Raw genomic sequence first — 19,451 nt, forward strand, 5'->3', positions numbered from 1 at the left:
AGGATCAGACAGATACTGCAGAATGGGCTCATAATAACAGCTGAAATTGAATACATCAAGATGAATGAGTCCATCCTTTAATATCTCCTCACACTAGCCACCTATGTGTTTGTGTGTGTGTGTGTTTGTGTGTGTATGTTTCTGTGGGGCCCTATCTGGGGCCCAAAAAGCAGATTGTATGGCTCTCTGTTGTGGCAGCCAGAAGAACGTCAGGAAGCAGACCTCAAAGACCATCTTAATTCCCCACTCTGCCCCCTCTGTCCCCCATTCACCGCCCCTAGGTTCCACAGTCTGAGATGTTCTCCTCACAAATAGATTGTATAGATTTCATACCATTAATATGGCAGATTTCACCCTATTAGCGACTATCATTATTCCACAGTGTTTAATGCCCAGAGGCCTTTCTCAATTCTACTACTTTCTGTTCTCTTTTTTTATTCCTGTCCCTCGCTCTCTCCTTCTCTCCCTCACTTTCTCTCCCTCTCAATTTCTTTCTCGTCACCCCTCCCATTCCCCTTCTCATCTGATTTGAAAGGTTTTAACACGCTTTGGGAAACTGCTTATGGGCTTAACATACCTCAAACTACTGCCTTCATGCATCATTAGAGGACACCAGAGCATGCATGTGTGTCTGTGTGTGTGATGTACCACATCAAACATAAATGCAAGCACCTGCTCTAAATGTGCAAATTTGAGAGTTTCTTTTTCACTATGACAGTGAAAAAAACTTAGATGAACAAGACGTGTTGCCAGACTAGAGATGAAAAAAATTATAGTGAAAGTGTCAATTTTCACACATACAGATAGTACAGGTACCTAAACTACAGTGCCTGTGTGTGTTTGTATGTATGTGTGTGTGTGTGTGTGTGTATGCGTGTGTGTGTATGTATGTGTGTGTGTGTGTGTGTGAGGAAGTGTTGGTCAGGCCTTGGTTTTACAGTAGCACCCTTTATTGTATTCTGGGGTCGGTGTAGAGAAAAGCTACGCCTGATGCAGAGTTGTTCTGTACATCAGGGCTGGCCAACCTTCCTTCTGCACAGCTTGTCCCCGGGACCTTTGTTGGTTGAACAAGATGTGTGAATTTATGGCTCAAGCGAAAGCCTGCACACGGAGGAGCTCTCCAGAAGGAGGTGTGGCCATCTCTGCTACACACTGATATAATATGATCCTGTACAGTAGCAAAGCTCCAACACGCAACAAACTAAGAATAAATATATTCACAATTTCCTCTAATATTTTTAGGAGATAAAATCATCAAAAGGTACCTCCTTTAAAATATAATAATTGATAGTTAATACAAGTGTCTTTCTCTTTTCGAAATCCTTCGTCCTGGATTTAAGTCCTTTTTCCCATTTATAATGTATTTGGGTAATATTTGGAATCCACTGCAGTGACTTGATTGCTGTTGTCTGATGAAAGGAAACATTGTAGTCAAGTCAACGTCCTCATTATGAGTTTATACCTGTGTCTCATGGTGATCTCTCATTCCAAAGGTCAGAGGGTCCCTTAACTTCCACCAGAGAACAACTATTCCCAGAGCCCTATTCGAACAAACACTGTATGTTTTCCAGTAAAAGATAGAAAATGCAAATATACAAATGCCAAATAAACTCTTACAAATGAAAATATACTCATCTGTCTTACAAATGCAAACATACTCCTCTTACTGTACACAGGAGGAAGGCTACTTTTGAGTATAATCCGGAAAATACAGTTTCAGATTTTGATTGAATAGGGCCCCCAATCCAGCAGCTCCCGGCGGTTAGTATTCAAACCTCTGTTTAGATAAATAGATCTGTATTCATAGAAAAATAAGCCTTGAACACATTGCTGGCTCCTTGCAGGCCTCAATCAAATAACTTTGTCAAATACTTTGAAATTGTACTTGAGCTGTTGCTGAATTACTTTGCCCGGTACAATAGAACCAGTGGAATTGCCCATTAGTGTTCACAAAATGAATCCAAGCTCACCGTAGCCACTTTTTTGAAAGTATTTGACACGTGTATTAGACCCAGGTGTGACGGCTAGTTTCTAAGGCACTTGACTGTCATGTCTTCCTCTTTCCACAGTAACACTCACACACAGTGACACTAACACCAGGGTACGAGAGTCCTGGATAAACAGACTTCAACACCTCCATGTTGTTTTCATATGGTAAAAGATTTTTATGCTACATAAGACTGGTATTCTGTTTACACCCCCGTTATGTTCACTGCCGATCTCATATCCTCCCTGTCTCTCTCTCTCTGATTCTCTCTCTTTCTCCCTCTGTGAGTCTTTCTCTCTGTGCCTCTCTCTCTTTCTATCCTTCTCACTCTCTTCCTTGCTCACCTTCTGTCTCACTCTCTCCCTTGCTCACCTTCTGTCTCACTCTCTCCCCCTTGCTCACCTTCTGTCTCACTCTCTCCCCCTTGCTCACCTTCTGTCTCACTCTCTCCCTTGCTCACCTTCTGTCTCACTCTCTCCCTTGCTCACCTTCTGTCTCACTCTCTCCCCCTTGCTCACCTTCTGTCTCACTCTCTCCCCCTTGCTCACCTTTCACAATGTTGCTGGGGAGGCGAAGCTAGTGTCCATTATCAGCAGGTGTTTAAAGAGCTAATAAGAAGACATACCCACCCTTGCTTTGTGATGCTGTGAATACAAAAAGCCTGATACTTTGTCATCAATTGTACAAAAAATAGAAGTTGCTGCTCTTAGGCACTGATCAAGGATCAGATTACCCTCTCCAAAGACTTATCTTCACAATCAGCAAGGAAAAATGCTTAACTGATCATATATCAGTGTTCAGGGAAAATGTCATCATGGTCCCTCAAACGACTCCCCACATTTCTACATTTTCAGGACCTGACAGAGTGCACAAGTTAGTTCTTGTCTTGTCATCGCCGGCATTGGGAACGTTATCCATTAGAACTGATAAGATCTATCCAGGACCTCCATGTAATCTGGTTTGGTCCTGAGTCTAGCTCTCAGCTCTCGGGGAAAATCTGAGTCCTGGCTCTGGTTACCACTGGTCGATCCTGTGCCCGCTGTCGCGCTCGTAACCACAAGCGATTGGTTGGGTCTGGCTTCCTGTATGGGGTCGGGAGGCTCAGGAGGGTGGGGATATCGGGGTGGCGGGGGGCGTGCGTACCTGTCCGGCAGGTCCCGGAACTCCGGGACAGGGGTGGACATTCCAGAGATTCTGAAAAGGCAGTTAACCAATCCCACTTTGGGAGTTGGGCCCTGGCTGTCTATGACCGTCGGGCAGAGGATGCCATTTCCGTGGAGATCAGAGAGAGGAGGTCCCACCGCCCCAGCAACAGTGCCGATGGGGGAGGAGGGTGCCAAGGTCCACTCTCGTTCTTTCTCTCTCTCCCCAGCTGAATGATAACTTCCAACGCTCCCTTTCTCTTTGGAACCCGGGAACAGTTGCAGCTGCTCCAGTGGATGTTTCAACTCCGCGTTGTCCTCGTCCTTGTAGACCCGGCTGCTGCATAGGTGGGTGGATTGACTGAGGTCAGGGCCGGGCCCGGGCCCGCTGGGGAGGATGCTGTCGTAGATGTGGGTGTGCTCCGAGGCGGACAGAGGGGGAGGGGTCTCAGGTAATCGGTGGTGGTGTTGCTGCTCGGTGAATATCCCACACTCCATCTGGATGCCGGCCAGGTCCACCTCCCCCTGTCGCCGGAACGGCAGCTTGTCCCGTCTCCTCAGGGCGTAGGCGATCAGCGCCGCCGCCGCGAAAAACGCGGACACAAACAGCACCAGCAGGCTGAGCACCAGCACCGACAGAGGGATGGAGGCCTTGGACAGGGGATCCAGGGGGCCGGGCCCTGGCCCTGGCACGGGATAGCCGGGAGTTGTGCTACTGTCCGGGGCTGTAGAGCTGTTCTGCACCATCTGGTTTTCCTCTGGGGACTGGTGAGGGCCCAGGTCTGGACAGAGCAGGTCCAGGGAAAGAGAGCGAAGGTCTGTACCTAAAAAAAAAAAACACACAATAAAACAACCTGCACGTTCATCACATGAACAAACTAGAAAATAAATATAGCAACGAGTGTAGGACAGCCGTCACATATATTGAGCCAGAATGCACACCAGGGCAGTGACAAGTGTGTCGAGTTAAGTGGACAGGTATTAAGCGGTGTAGTAATCTAGTCATTGCAACTATGAGCGCCAGCACCAGTACCTGCGGTCTCCTCTGGAGAGTGACAGACCACCTCCCCCACCACCACCACCGCACTCAGGCCCTCCAACCAACGCTTCAGAGGAGCCGCGTCACACCTGCACTCCCATGGGTTCTGCTGCAAGTCCACCTGGGAGAAGATGATGATCAGTTTGGTAGTTGATTCACTCGGTTTACAGAGAAATGTGATTGGCACAGACACACAGACACAGACACACACACACACTGACTCCCTACACATTCCCTATGCACACATACCTGCCCCTTCAAATGTAATTAACACTAAAATGTTTCACATTAAATGTATTGAGATCATAGTGAACATACCATTAATATAATTTATGTTGTAAAATAAATTTTTCAATAACAGTGTTTTTAATACAGAACTATATGCATAAGCAGCACTATCGAACAGACACTTGAGCCTGCTCAAGAACATAAAGAATATGGAATTATTGGTGTAAATATTGTTCCTTTGTTAAGTGTCAATATAGTATAAAACAAAAAAATAAGCATAAATGACCAGAAGACATTTCTAATTTCTCACCGGTCCATCTATCAGTTTGAATTCACTTACTGTCTCCTTATACGCGCTTTAGGTACTCACAGTACAATTCCCCAACACCCTAAACCACCCTGGACTAGCTAATACCATTCTGGTCTCGTTTTGTAAGGGAAGACGTGGATGAGACAAGTCGTGTTGCTGTTTAAATTCAGACTTAGAAACGTTCAAGGGAGGATTCTACATATTGTTCCATTTGGTACCCTTCTCAAGACTAACCAATTTTTGACATTATTGAAGACAGGTCTTGGAACGAGAAGCCATTCTGTTACTGGCCCGATGCCCTAACCCCACCACGGTATGTCCCCTCCTATGGTCACCTCCTATGGTCACGTCCTATGGTCACCTCCAAGCCCCGTGCCCTAGTTCCCCTACCTGCACCAGTCCAGTAAGGTGCTCCAGCACTCCCTCTACAGGCAGACTGAGGAAGTGGTTGTTGCGGAGGTTGAGGCGGGAGAGAGCAATACCCTGGAACACTCCGACTGGGAGTGACCTCAGCAGGTTGGCGTTGAGGAAGAGCAGTTGAAGCGACGGAATAGAGCTAAATGTTCCTGCCTCCACCTCTTTAATCTCATTGTATTCGAAGTACAGGAACCTACAGGGAGACATTAACATACAGTGAGTACAGGGACCTACAGGGAGACATTAACATACAGTGAGTACAGGAACCTACAGGGAGACATTAACATACAGTGAGTACAGGTACCTACAGGGATTCATTAACATACAGTGAGTACAGGAACCTACAGGGAGACATTAACATACAGTGAGTACAGGAACCTGTGTGTCATGGGGTAGAATGGACTCATAGTAACGGACACAGTAATGGACTCATAGTAATAAACTCACAGTAATGGACACAGAGTGATGGACTCATAGTAATAAACTCGTAGTAATGGACACATTAATGGACACAAAGTAATGGACTCATAGTAATATACACACAGTGATGGACTCATAGTAATGGACACAGTAATAGACTCATAGTAATGGACACAGTAATGTACACAAGTATTGAACTAAAAGTCAAGGACTCATAGTGATGAACTCAAGTAATAAACACAAAGTACATAATTAACTCATAGTAATTGACTCAAAGTAATGGCTCAAAACGAATGGACTCAGTAATGGACTCAATAGTAAATGACTCATAGTAATGGACTCTTAGTAATGGAATTCATAGTAATGGGCACAAAACGTATGGACTCATAGTAATGGAATCATAGTGATGGACTCATAGTAATGGGCTTATAGTAATGGACTCGAAAGTGATGGACTCATAATAATGTCCAAAATAGAATAAAAGCAAAGGTATGGACATATCTTCCAATATATATCTTAGATGTAGGACTGACTGGTGGTTTGGTGGTTGAAAGGTCCTACTTCAAAAATTTGAAAGGATTCCACATGATACCCAAAATAGCCATTTTAAGAGGCTAAAAAGGGTTACATATGATTTTCAGCTGTTCCTAATACATTCCAATTGAAAAGATTTAGCCATGATGCAGTTTTAAAGCATAAATGACAATGAATATATCCAACAAGTAGTAAAACTGGATTGGTTGAGTACTGTGGATACAAATGTCTCGGTGAGCCTCTCAGACCCTTTTCGCCCAGAGTTAACAACATACAGCTCCCTTTCAGAAATAACCCTAACCCTTGGTAAAGATGAGCAAAAAACTATCCTTGTTGCTTATTACCTTCGCCTTATATGCAAAACATAACAAAATGTAACTTTTAATTGATGTAAAAAAATGTGAAGAAAAAACATTAATGAATAAATATTATTTCTGAAACACCTGCCACAATTATTGGCACCCCTTCATTTAGTGCTTTGTGCACCCCTTACCAAGAAAACATCACTGAGACTTTTTCTATATTGTTTCATGAGGTGGGAGAATTGAAGGCCATTAATTCATACAGAATCTTTCCAGATTCTTCAGTCCGTGGTCCTTTCTTCTAAACACTCCTCTTCAGCTCACCATCAGACTTTCAATAAGGTTTAGGTCAGCGGACTGGGATTGTCATGGCAAAAATCTGTGGTCAGTGAGCCATTTCTAGATTAATGATTTGGATCATTGTCCTGCAGGAAGATCCAGCGATTACACAATTTTAGCATCATGGTAGAGTCAGACAGATTGATGCCATGTATCCTAACCATGTTCCCAAGGCATTTCGAGCAAACCAAACCAGCAACATTATATTTCCACTACCATATCTCACAATGGGCAATAGTTCTAAATGACCATTGCTCTATTTATAGCAAAACCACTTCTGGTGTTTGTCTTATCTGACCACAGAACCTGATTCCAGTCAAAGTTCCCATGACACTTAGCATTCCAGGTGCTGACGTTTATTCTTTAATGAGAGAAGTTTATACAGCTTGTTTGTATGGAGGTGGCATCTAATTGGAATTTTGGAGGCTTTGTGACTCCATGGTGGAACCAACTTTTGAACCAACAATTCTCTATGGTCCCTGGGGAATTTCTTACCTCTTGAGCCATAGTATTCCAGGCAGGTTCATCACAGCTCCAGTTGGTTTAAAATTCTTCATTATTTGCCTAATATTGGAAATGGGTATTTTTTAGGTGTGTATCTATTTTCTTTATAGCCATTGCATCATTTATGAGATCATTTGTGGATCATTTATGAAATTTCTTTAGTCTTGATAGAAGACTAAAGGAATTTAGGATGTCACCTCATATTTATACCCCAGCAAAACAGAAATCATAAATATCCAACCTAATTTTTAGTGTAAGATAAAGCTGATAAACAACAGTGTCATTTCAATATAATTTTTTGCATATCTTTACCAAATATTCTAGAGGGGACTGTATGTTGTTGATTAATAACATTTAATTATTAATCCCCTGCAGTACATCTGCGAACACCAGGTATCCCCTGCATTAGTGCCACTGTTCAAGATAGCACCTTCTTTTCCAAGAGTGTACCTGAGGTTGTATAGTCCCAAGAACATATGTGGACTGAGCCTCTGCAGATTGTTGCCATTCAGGTAGAGACTTCTCAGGGTTGGCAGACTGGAGAAAGCTCCCTCCTGGAGATCCAGAGAGAGTGAAATGGAGACAGAGAAGCTAAAATACAGGAACGTCATGCCCATTGTTCCACAGGGCCTCTGAATTTAACAAATTTGTACGCTGAAAATCTAGGTTATAGGCCTATTGTTTCCTATTAGCATAACAAATGCAACAATAATCAAACATGGCCAACACTGCTCCCTGTTCATAGCTTCTGGCTAAAGACAACCTGAATAAAGGAGATTCGGTTGTTTCCCAGGTGAAGTAGATCCAGACTGGAGAAATTCCAGAAATCGGACTTATAGATCCGCTGGATGAGGTTGCCGCTCAGGTATAACTTCCTGCCGTTTAGGGGGCGTGGCGTGAGCTGGGACACGTTACGGAAGTTGCTCTCCTTACAGTTTACTGTCAACCCTAGGTCTGGAACAACAATAATAATATAGCTTTATTTGCAGCTTTTTTAGAACATTTCCATCCATAGTATTGTGCAATAAGCACTTCCTGTATGCATGCAAGTTAGTCTATGTATTATGACATCATCAGGTGCAATAAACACTTCCTGCCTCCTTTGCATTTTACACTGAAAAACAGATAGTAGTAGGCTTTGACAATTGTAATTTTGCTGTTGTAGCAGGAAGCAGAAATCAACCTACTAAGCAGAAGTCACCACAGTGTGTGTTGATGTCAAACTGGTCAGCTAAACCTGTACCTGAGATGTGGAGGTTACAGGTGCACCCCAGAGGACAGATTATGGGGATCGGGGGGCGAGTCTGGTACCCCGCAACGGGAGGGGGCTGGTTGGGAAGGAGACTACGTTGGGTGGGAGGCGTCCTTGAGGGCCGGGGGCGCTTGGTGGGCCGAGGTGACCTCTCTCTCTCCCTTCGCTCCGCTGACGATGAAGAAGTCGACGAAGACGACGTATGTGTGTTCTGATGGTGAACCATGGAGGATGGCTTGGTGGGTCTGGGCCTCCCGGGGTTGGGGTTTGCTTTCGGGATAGAAGCAGGATGCTTGGGAGGCTGTACCCCTCCGTCCCTCTCTCCCTCCTTCTCCACCTCGCCGGCGCACAGCTCTTTGCGTGGTATCTCCCTCAGGTCTTTTCCATGCAGGTGAAAGGGGTATTCACAGGTGATGTCCCCCACCACTGCGGTGTACGGGATGTGACCCAGCCAGGTCTGGAGCTGGACCGCCTCACAGCCACAGATCCACGGGTTCTCCTCCAACTGGAGCTCCATTAGGCTGCGGCCCACGTACTCCAGAGTTCCAGCATAAGCCAGGCTCTTCAGACGGTTCCCCCGAAGGTCCAGGTGGGTCAAAGACACAGATCTGGGGGATCCATTGGATGTAATCATAAGGCCAGCGGTCAGTTCCATGTCAAGATGTCATACAGGAAATGTGATAGACCGTCAGAGCGCTGAGTCTATACTGGCCTACAGTGTGGTTTGGGAAATAAAGGCCCTGTGAACGTTTAATTAATAAGAGGCTAAATACCTGAACAGATGAGGGGGCAGGGCAGGGATGAGGTTGTCGTTGAGGATGAGTACACGTAGTTTGTGCAGGTTGCGTAGTGCCCCGCTGTCGATGCGTTTAATTACATTGTAGTCAGCCTGTAGGTAGAGGTGGCCAAGATAAAGTCACAAAGCGTTAACGTTTCAGACGTTTTGTATACGAACAGGAGGCTCAACAGATCACCTAACATCGATGACGACCGACCACAGTGATGTGATTATTGATGGTTGATTTCACAATGACTACAACTGATGACTGATCACGGTTGTTAGAATTTATGATTGGCCACAGTGATCGTGGATGATTATTGATCACAGTAATTATGGATGATGATTGGTCACAGTGTTTCGTGACGATCCTCGCAGGTTGTAATTTTGGAAGACCCACCTGCAGGTATTCTAGTGCCTCAAGGCCGGAGAAAGTGTCGTTGCGGAACACCTCCAGTTTGTTCTCGTGGAGGTAGAGGCGTCTCAGTGTCCCCAGGCCATGGAACGCCCCGGCACGGATGTCCTGCAGTGCGTTGTTGCCCAGGTTTATCGCCACAGCATTGCCCTGGTGCAGGAAGCTGTTGCTATAGAGACGCCTTAGGGAGTTTCTCTGCAAGTTGAGCTTGAAGGGGCGGATCCAGGACTGGGACACCTGATTGGTTGATTGGTTAATTTATTACATTCATCATATATGAATACACGTGTCAAAACAGAAAGAGTACATTGTGTGCAGTATTTTTTTTGCTATGCTACACATTTTGCGCTATAATATGATATGTGGTAGATTGGATTAGGGTAATGTGGTTCAGTCACCTGGCTGGCGTTAGTGAAGCCTCGCCCATCACAGTGCACGTGCAACACACCCTCTTTGACCTCGCAGGTGCATGGCTCAAAGCACGGCTCGTCCACCTCCTCCGAGCCGTCCACCAGAGGGGTGTGTGTGGAGGTGGGCGTCGGGGTGTGTGTGTGAGTGTGTGTGTGGGTCGGGGTTACACACCCCAGGGCTACAACAGTCAGCAGGGGGAACCACTGCATCCTGCCTCTGTAGCCTCTAAGCCCAGCCTAGGGCGTCGTCACACACCCACCCCTCAACGCACTGCAGACAATAACACACACACACACAAGGCAACTTTTAATTCAATCAAACCCCCAGAAGGGATGTTTATGCACTCAACTGTACATCTGTGTTTTGTTGTCCAGTGGATGCAACCTTTGATCAGAATCAATCTAAATAAATCTACCAGAATCAACTTGGTTTTCCCACAGTTCAGTATAATTATCGTTTTACAGGCTATAGTTATTTGCTATTTATAAACCGGGTGGTTCGAATCATGAGTGCTGATTGGCCGAGAGCCATGTAAGACTGTATAACATGAGGTATGACGTCACTTTTAACTTTTACTCTCCTAATAATATGGATTACAGTTTTATAATAGCAATAAGGCATTGCAGGGGTTTGTTGCATTTTGCCAATATACCATGGCGGAGTGTTATATCCAGACACTCCAGGTAGTGTCTAAGAACGTTGCTATACTGGACACATACCATACACCCTTGAGTCTTATTACTTAAATATAGTATAGCTATACCGTGTATGAATATGGCTTAGTCTGCTGGTCAGTGTACCTAAAGCTCCAAGTACCAGACAGTTACGTAAGTAAACACCCATAACATTCATAAACTATCAACAGCAATCTAAACCATTAAAATAAATGAGGATGATTACCATGATAATATGGCAACTAGCTTAAGAGAGGATCAGAAGGCCTCTTCAGAACATAAGAGGCTGCTTTTAAACCGACATAATGACAGTCAGAGCGATGCTGATGATTATAATGAACTAATATATTATAAACATGAGGCCCAGTGGATAAGAGAAGACTGCACCGGAAAACAAGAGATGCAGTCTCATTCTCTGCTCTCAGCAGCAAAATAAGGTCTAAATCAGGCACCTTGGTTTGAATGCCATCATGCAGAAGGTAATAGGCTACTAATCAAGAAGCAATAACAATTAGAAGCTACTAGTTCAGAAGTAAGCTTGTCCTCAGGCTCAATTGTTACTGCATATAGACGGACAGCAAGTCGACCTGCTGGATGAGATTAGTTGGAAAGCAGCTATAATCACTGAAAACATTATTCTCAGAGCGGTAATGAAGGTTAAAATAATGATACAGTAATAATACTGACAAAGCAATAAAGACACAATAACAAATAATAAAACCAATAATACTGTAATAATAAAGAAAGACAGAATAAATAAACATAAATCAGTGGCTGAGAAAATACTGCATTAGGATAAACTGAGAATGTGAGACCGGATCAGATGCCAAAGAGAGAGGTGATTATTACAGAGGGGAGGGGAGACAGAAGAGAGGAGACAGGGGAGAGAAGGGGAGCGGAAGGAGAAGAGGAGGAGGGTCATAGATATGAAGAGTTGAGAGCAGGGGGAAAAAAAGATGAGAAGAAGAATAAGGGAGAAGAGAAAAGAAGAGAGGACTGAGTGTCTCCTGAGAAGAGCAGAGGAGGAGCAGACTGTTGTGCTGAAGAGAGAGCATTGATTGCGTAACCAAGAGAAACCGTGAGTCAGTCAGTCAAGGCTGGTCTCTCTCTCTCTCGATCAAACACACACACACACACACACACACACACACACAGAGCTCCAAGTGAAATGGCTCAAATCTATTGATATTGATTGTATCAAAAGCCTCCCCATCTCCCTGCTCACATTGTCCCTTGGCTAGAGAGAAATAGCAGAAGACAGAAAGAGAGTGAGAAAAGAGATGAATAAAGAGATGAATCGAAGAAGCGCAAGAAAGGCCTGAGAGACATAATCATGGATGTGTGTGTCTCTGGTTGTCTACAGATGCTGTAGCCAATTTGTAATTGATGTTTCTACCAAATACATGCGGGTTTGTATATTTAGTGGATAAATACATGGAATTTAACAGCCTTTTTACATCATGCTGACAGAACAGTATGATGCTGGATCTGTATTTAAATAGCCATATTGAAGTATTGAAATTCGGCCCTTATTGGGGAAATGACAGTCTGACCTATAGACAACACTTTGTTTACTTGCTCTAGCAACTTGATTGGCAAATAATTCTACCCCCCGCCCCCACGGTCTCCCTTTCCACTACCACTCTCAAATAAATCTCTGTCATCCATCCGTGCATCCAGGATAGGTGTGGTTTGGTTTACTTTGTCGTTCTTTGGTGACTCCTACCTTACACTGTTCTCTATTCCATGGCCCTGCACCCTGGCGAAAACCAACCAGCAATGACGCTCGGCAGCTGCTTATTAACACCCATATTCATGTCACATAATCCCAGCGTCTACCTTTGCTTACCAAGCCCACTGTCCAACCAGGGCGGATTCACAGCTTACCATGCGCGGCGCAACCTGGCCCCTCTCCCCTAGAAAAACCATCCACATCGCACCATCCATGACCAAGGCTGTGTATAGCTACATCCAGCCAAGAACATCAATTAGTAACATTACTGCGCACAATTGTAATTATATAATTAGTGCGTGTCCAATTAAATAGTCATTAATATAACCTATTAAGGCACACTGTGTGGGTGGATAAAATCCTTGGCAGAAACGCAATCCATTTATATTAGGCTTTGTCCGCCACCCCCCCCCCCCCCGCGACCCCCCACCCCCACCCCGACTCCCCCTCCCACTAGAGCTAGAACCGTACAGCGGCAGTTGAACTGCAGAGACGCGGGCTTTACTCACTCAGGTCCCCGCGAAGAAATCAACGAACAGCGGATCGGAGACTTTATGCGTTGGCTGACGACATGTCTGTTCGCTTTTCAGCCGCACTCTTCCCTATCTCCTTTCCTCTCCTGGAGCGGTTGAGGCAGATGGGGGGAGCAGGGGGGACGTGACAGGACTGCAATGTGGAGGAGAGAGAGAGAGAGAGATTGCGAACCGTAAAAAAATGAAAAAAAAGCTCAGCTTTAGAATGCAGGTCCGCTCCCCTCTCGAGCGCTCAACAGTGCTGCCCGCGGGAACTCAGCTGCGGCGCGGGACTGCCACCGAACACGCGCGTGATTCTGCGCGGATTATGTGGTTGAGGAAGAAGACTGGTCTCTCCGTATTTGATAACCGGGTAGCCTAATTAAAGACAACAAAAGGAATGAAAACACAAGGAAAGGAAGGAAAGGATGACTGAGTGGAATGAGGAGGGAAACTGGCGAGATATTCCAAGTAGAAGCTGGTTAGATTTAGTGTCCCCATCTCTTGACAGAGAGAGTGAGAGTCAGAGAGAGAGAGAGAGAGAGAGAGAGAGAGAGAAAGAGAGAGCGAGAGAGAGAGAGATACTGACGGAATGGTTGTTGAGGGGGGTGCGTAGAAGGAAGATGTTTCTAATTTACCGGTAACGCGCATTTGGCGCTTGAAACAGGACACATGATTTGCGCGGTATATCTGTTTATTATTACCTATAGAATAAGAAAACCAGGATAGGCTAGGAAACTCGCTAGGAAATAGTAGCCTACAAATGGGGTGGATCCTGCAACCTGATCTATTTGAAAGTCAACGTTTGAAAGTCACCTGTTAATTAGGACCTGCCTCAAATGTAATACCGAATCAAGTAGGCTAAGAACAATGATTTACATAGGATGTAATTATATCTACACTGTATCCATTGTAACCCAGTAGGGGTAATGTAATTGGACAGTCTTTTACACCCAGATTACAATGTTTGCTACCATGGATGTACATTTATTTTCAATGTATGTTCCTTGCCCAGGAGTAAGAAACTTTAAATAAAGTGACCTGACATCTGAATTACTTGGAAGTTACAGTAAGAAAATATAGGCAATAGACAGGAGAAATAAGGAGACAGATTGATTTTATTTATTTTTATATTTATTTAATGGATTTCTCAAAGATTCATATTTAACCCATTAAATAAAATTCCCCATTTGAGTTTCAAAGCAATGATTATTAAGAAAATGTGGTAACTAGTCAAATATACCAAAACAGAGAGGAAATACAAGCTGCATGACATACAACATGGGGCGACAGGTAACCTATGACATAAGAGCATTGGGCAGGTTGGAATGGTTGCTGGTTTAAATCCCAGAGCTGACAAGGTGAAAAGCTGGTGTACAGTTTTTAAGCTAACTGTTACTTTTCTGCTTAAACTGAACTGCTGTTCAGGCCTTCAAGTAGTTAACCCTAATTGTGCTAGAGTCATGGTCAATAATAGCTGATTTCTTGGCTGTGACCCCAATCTACAATCTGGTTTATGCAAAAACATTTTCTATTTAAATATGCATATAAAACACTTTGTACATGTGTGAAATGGGATAAGATACGTGGTTGAGATTTCAATTTCAGATATCAGAAACCTGGTAAACTGACCTCTCACACTTGGTTTACACTAGATCAGTAACCTTGTCCCAGGTTACTTCACGCAGTTCATATGAGATGGTGTGTACTCGCAAATACTTTCCCTGGGACTTACAACTGAGGAAAATGTCACGTGGCTACCTAGTTTGAGAGACAACAAAATGCAGAAAAACTTTTGTCATATTTTTGCATTATTCAACAATGTATACCATAACAATATGTTGTTTAAGTGGATTTCCCCTTCAAGCTTAGGCATGAGGTTAATGTTACATTTAGGGTTAAATACAAAATTCAATTTTAAGAAGACAAATTGTAGAAATAAGGTGGGTTATGACATTATAGCTATCGAGGGTATTGACAACCCCTAACACTCCCGTTAGCAGCCAAAAGTGAAACCCTGTGCTATCTCTGTGAAAAAGGCAATTTCTCAATGTAATGGATTTTATTTTGAATAATATGAAAGGATGTTAACATTGTGCCATTTATAAAACTGTAAAACCTTTAAGCCAGTTCAAACATAGAAATAACCTGGGTACTGGTAGTTAATTACTGGTCGTGAATGACAGGTAGGGCCTTGTGACAATTACCCCAGCCTAGGGTGGTTGAGCATTTGAAGCTACTGCCTCTTGTACACATGTACAGCTGCAGCTTGAGTTTGATTGTTCAAATAAAGCATTAAAATGCCTTATTTATCAATCATTACATGTGGGTTTGATAGGTGGGACACCTTTTAGTTACTCCTACAGGAGGAGAGCTCAAAGCGGTCAAATCTCTTCTCTGTCCTGGCACATTCATGGCGGAACCAGCCTTCCCTTGAAGGTTGGACAGCAGATCCCCACCCCTTTTCCCAAATATGTGGTGAAACTCTATTTTTTTATTAGAGTATCTCAAATAAATCTACATCTATTCAAGCACCAGTCTACCTTTTTTGAGGGCTATGTCACAGAGTAAAATGTAGTTGCTTTGGTTTTCTCACCTAGCTTAAGAGGAATTTAAGTCACTTTGGATAATAGCATGACTAATATAATGTAAAATGTAGGGTAACATGTACCAATGTACCATTTTGGTAACATCAACAGGTTACTTTCAAATGTGTAATTATTAAACATTACAGTACATATTGGAATGAGTGAATGTGCAATTACCAGCCTACACTTCCCTCATTCCAATTGTGTTATAAAAGATTCAGCAACAACCTGAAGTTACATAGAAATACCAGTATCTACTCAGTTGTTAATACAGTTATCCCTGTGTTAGTTACATAATAATTAGGGCACCTTAATATATCAGTCTTTAAAGGTGACCGTATTCTACATTTTGAATTATTTCTCAATTTGCCTACACATAAGGGCTGTTGAGAGATAATGTAATGTTGTCATTCAACAAGGAATAACATTTCAAATCAGAATCCTATTTTTCAATTCAGAATCAGATGCTTCAGAGGGTGAAATTATTATCTAAAGCTGATGTTTTAACATTAACATTCCTTAACATATTTAAGGGACTTTGTTCTTTATTAAAGATGAAAGAACGTGGAAAATATAGAAAGCCTGCTTAAATAGCAGCAGGTTGGATTCAGACTTATGCTGCATTGAAATATGTGCACCAGAGGTTTGTGGCTCTAACTGTGAGACCATCCAAGGCGACGCGTGGAGTTGTCCAAGCATGGCCCTTATGCAAGGATGAGAGCTGTGAAGTTTTCAACTAAGCCTGGCCCCTACACAAGGATGTTTATGGTAAGGGTTGTGCATTCATTCCAGCTGGTAAAGGATTACGGTTAGGTTGAGCAATTAGAATAAAGGTTAGGTGATGAATCCCGCTGGTTACAGTAGCAAAGACATTAGGCCACACAAGCTGTAGTGGGCTGCTATCAACTTTACCTTCACATGCAGAGGCATAAAAAAAACTCTACCCAGCCCTTCAGCTATACCAACAATAATTCATAATCTCATTACTTTATTCATCTCTGCTCGTGCCCTTAAGCACCGTCAACAGATTTCTAGAGAACCAGTGTTTGTTACCATGGCGACCCAAGCCAGCCTGCATCCTTACAGAATCCTTGCACACCTCAGTGGACTGACTTATCTTCTGCTGTATCGTATACACAGCATATATTGGCTGGTTGGGGTACAGGCGCACATGCGCACACAGACATGCTCGCCTTGTTTATATAATTAAGTCAGAAACACACTTGTGCTGAGATGCCACAAACTCAAAGGAGACAAAACTTTCTGAAGTTATACTTCTTTGTGCATTTTGTTGTTTTTCATTAAGGATAGAAAGAGGAGAGAGTGAGCCTAAATAAGAGTGGGTAGGAATCTAATCCACACTGCAGTGCTATTTATTGGAGGCAGCAACTTAGTCCACTAGAAGACCCTGGGCCGAACAAAGCTTTGCTGAAGTATTGAAATACATTATCCTAAGACGTTATGAAATATTAAATGGCGTATCGTAATCAAGGCAAAAGGGCAACTATCACTCTGGGCCAAACAAGGCCATTTACCTGTGATTGCATTCATGACACAGCACTTTCACATGCCTGCTTTTATAAAACATTACCAACATAATAAAATGACAGATAGGTTTTAGATTTTTTATTAAATAAGTTGCGTTTTGTAAATTGTGCATTGAAATGATTCCACAGAAGATATAGCCTGGACAAAAATCTGGTTGTTAGTTATTTTGTCGTACTGCCACAGACTTCCAATGACTTCTATCACTAAAATCTCTCTGTCAACATAACAAAAATACTTGGTAAAATAAAGACATTATTTAAATATCTTTCAGTTTTCAGTTTTATTAATACAGCTTGGTTATTATTTCTTTTTACTATTTAACTGTTTCTTTACATCACACGTTTTCTTTTGCACCTGTAATTTACTAATTAACTATGACAATAAACACATTATATTTACAGCCATTAGGATTAAATGTCTTGATGTCTTATTGGCCGCATGTTCTTGACCGCTAGGCTACCCAGCTGCCCCAAAATCAACCAAGAATCGTTATTACACTGTGGTTGTTAAATATGTTGTTTCTGTGTGCATAATCTATGAGTCACCATCATCCCTTAGTTAGCCATGAAATTCCAAGTTTGAAAGCGACTGTTCTTTTATGAGACGAGACACAGTTTTTAAAACGTGATATGATATCAATATTAAGTTAAGAGAAATGCACCTGATATGGATATGGCCAATCCCCATAGTACATGCCATTAAACTGCTTTCAGTTCAATTTCACATTGATTTTAGCTTTAATGTGACTTATCTAAAAGTAATGGAGTAGGCATTATGTCCTTCCTCCCTCCCTCTCTCACTCTCTCGCTTTCACTCCTTCTTTCTAAGTCTTTCGCTCCCTTCCCTTTCTGTATCCATCCCTCTCAGGCTGTCTTTCCCCGTCTCTCTCCCCCAGCAGATATATAAAGAGGAATCTCCGTTTATGTTTATCAGAGGGAGACTGAAGTACTTCCAGTAATGTGTGTGTGTGTGCGCGTGTGAGTAAGTCAAATGATGGTTATAGATTTCAGAGCTCTCAAGTGCATTAGTGCATAGCAGTTGTCCCACAAAGCTATTACGCACACAGCAGTGGAAACACACAAACACACACAAATGGATTTTACCCATAACATCTGATACAGAACCAGATATATATATATATATATCTATCCCCAATGTGCTAAAGGTTAAGATTGGAGTAATCTGATCCTAAATCTGTGGTTAGGGGGAAGTTCTAACACGGATAATCTGAACACTCAGTACCCTCAAAACTGTAATCCCTGGAGTGTCCCAACATCCCAAGATCACGCATAGACACACACACACACAAACACACACACACACACACATTTATGAAGCCAAGAGAGATGCTAATCAGATATCTTCATCTATTCTCTGGGGGTACAGAGCTGCACGCAGTGCACATGATTGTGGGTTGTTTGTGTCTATGTACCTTTTAGGCTGTAAGAGGAGCCTCTAAAATAGGTAGTCTATTTATACTCAGGTACTATGTACAGTATGTAGAAAGCTGTCCAGTGCATCCCTCAGTTCTCCTCTACCTAACCCTGCCAAAGCCTCTTTCTTTCTGTTTTCTGTCTGTTTGTCTTTCTTTTATTCTGTCTGTCTTTCTTTTTTTTCTGCCTGTCTTTCTTTTTTCGGTTTGTCTATCTTTTTCTACCTCTCTGACTTAGTCTTTCTTTTCTTTTTCTGTTTTTCCTTTCCTTATTCTGTCTGTCTTGGTCCCTTTTATTTATTTCACCTTAATTTTTACCAGGTAAGCCGATTTAGAACCAATACCAATATTGGTCTGTCTTCTCCTCTACTCTCTCCTGCGAACAAAGGCCAGACAGTCAAAAGTCCCAGCTTTGGCTGCTGCTCACCTCTAGTCTCTAACATGTGGTTCAGACCCCATGGGACACACACACATACACACCCAGATACACATACACAGAGAGAGAGACACATACACAGAGATAGGGACACCATTCACACACACACATAAACACACTCACCAGCTAATTAATCAAACCTCCTGCTTTAATTAGGGTTTTAATCAGTTACCATGGGAACCTTGGCCATTTGGAATCTGAAGTCAGAATATGCACACTCATACACATGCGCACACAAAAACACACAAACAGAGATAAAAATAGAACTGAATAATTCGGAATCCTCTCTGGTTCTGCATTGAACAGTGATGTGGTTTCATTGGTCGTTATTAAGAAGTTATATCTAATCTACATTTCTTGACAGTTGAATATAGTAAGTATATGGGTGTGGTATTAGCCATTAAATTGACTAAAAATAAAACCTGTTAAGAAGTTGGTCAAAACTTTTAAA

At 42.9% G+C, this 19,451-nt stretch overlaps 1 protein-coding gene across 1 annotated transcript; it reads right to left on the bottom strand.

The window, feature by feature from the left end:
* Window positions 1-2,468: 2,468 nt before the first annotated feature.
* Window positions 2,469-13,486, bottom strand: LOC105006747 (SLIT and NTRK-like protein 3). The gene is made up of 10 exons (XM_010865408.4): window positions 12,994-13,486; window positions 10,066-10,348; window positions 9,653-9,904; window positions 9,248-9,363; window positions 8,466-9,082; window positions 7,986-8,176; window positions 7,673-7,776; window positions 5,097-5,316; window positions 4,163-4,289; window positions 2,469-3,953 (listed from the first exon to the last, which is right to left on the bottom strand). Exons 2-10 carry the CDS (start codon window positions 10,285-10,287, stop codon window positions 2,905-2,907), a joined length of 2,898 nt encoding a protein of 965 aa, XP_010863710.2. The 5' UTR covers window positions 10,288-10,348; window positions 12,994-13,486; the 3' UTR covers window positions 2,469-2,904.
* Window positions 13,487-19,451: the final 5,965 nt, after the last annotated feature.

This window comes from Esox lucius, chromosome 22 (genome assembly GCF_011004845.1).
Source record: "Esox lucius isolate fEsoLuc1 chromosome 22, fEsoLuc1.pri, whole genome shotgun sequence".
NCBI classification, from domain to species: Eukaryota; Metazoa; Chordata; class Actinopteri; order Esociformes; family Esocidae; genus Esox; species Esox lucius.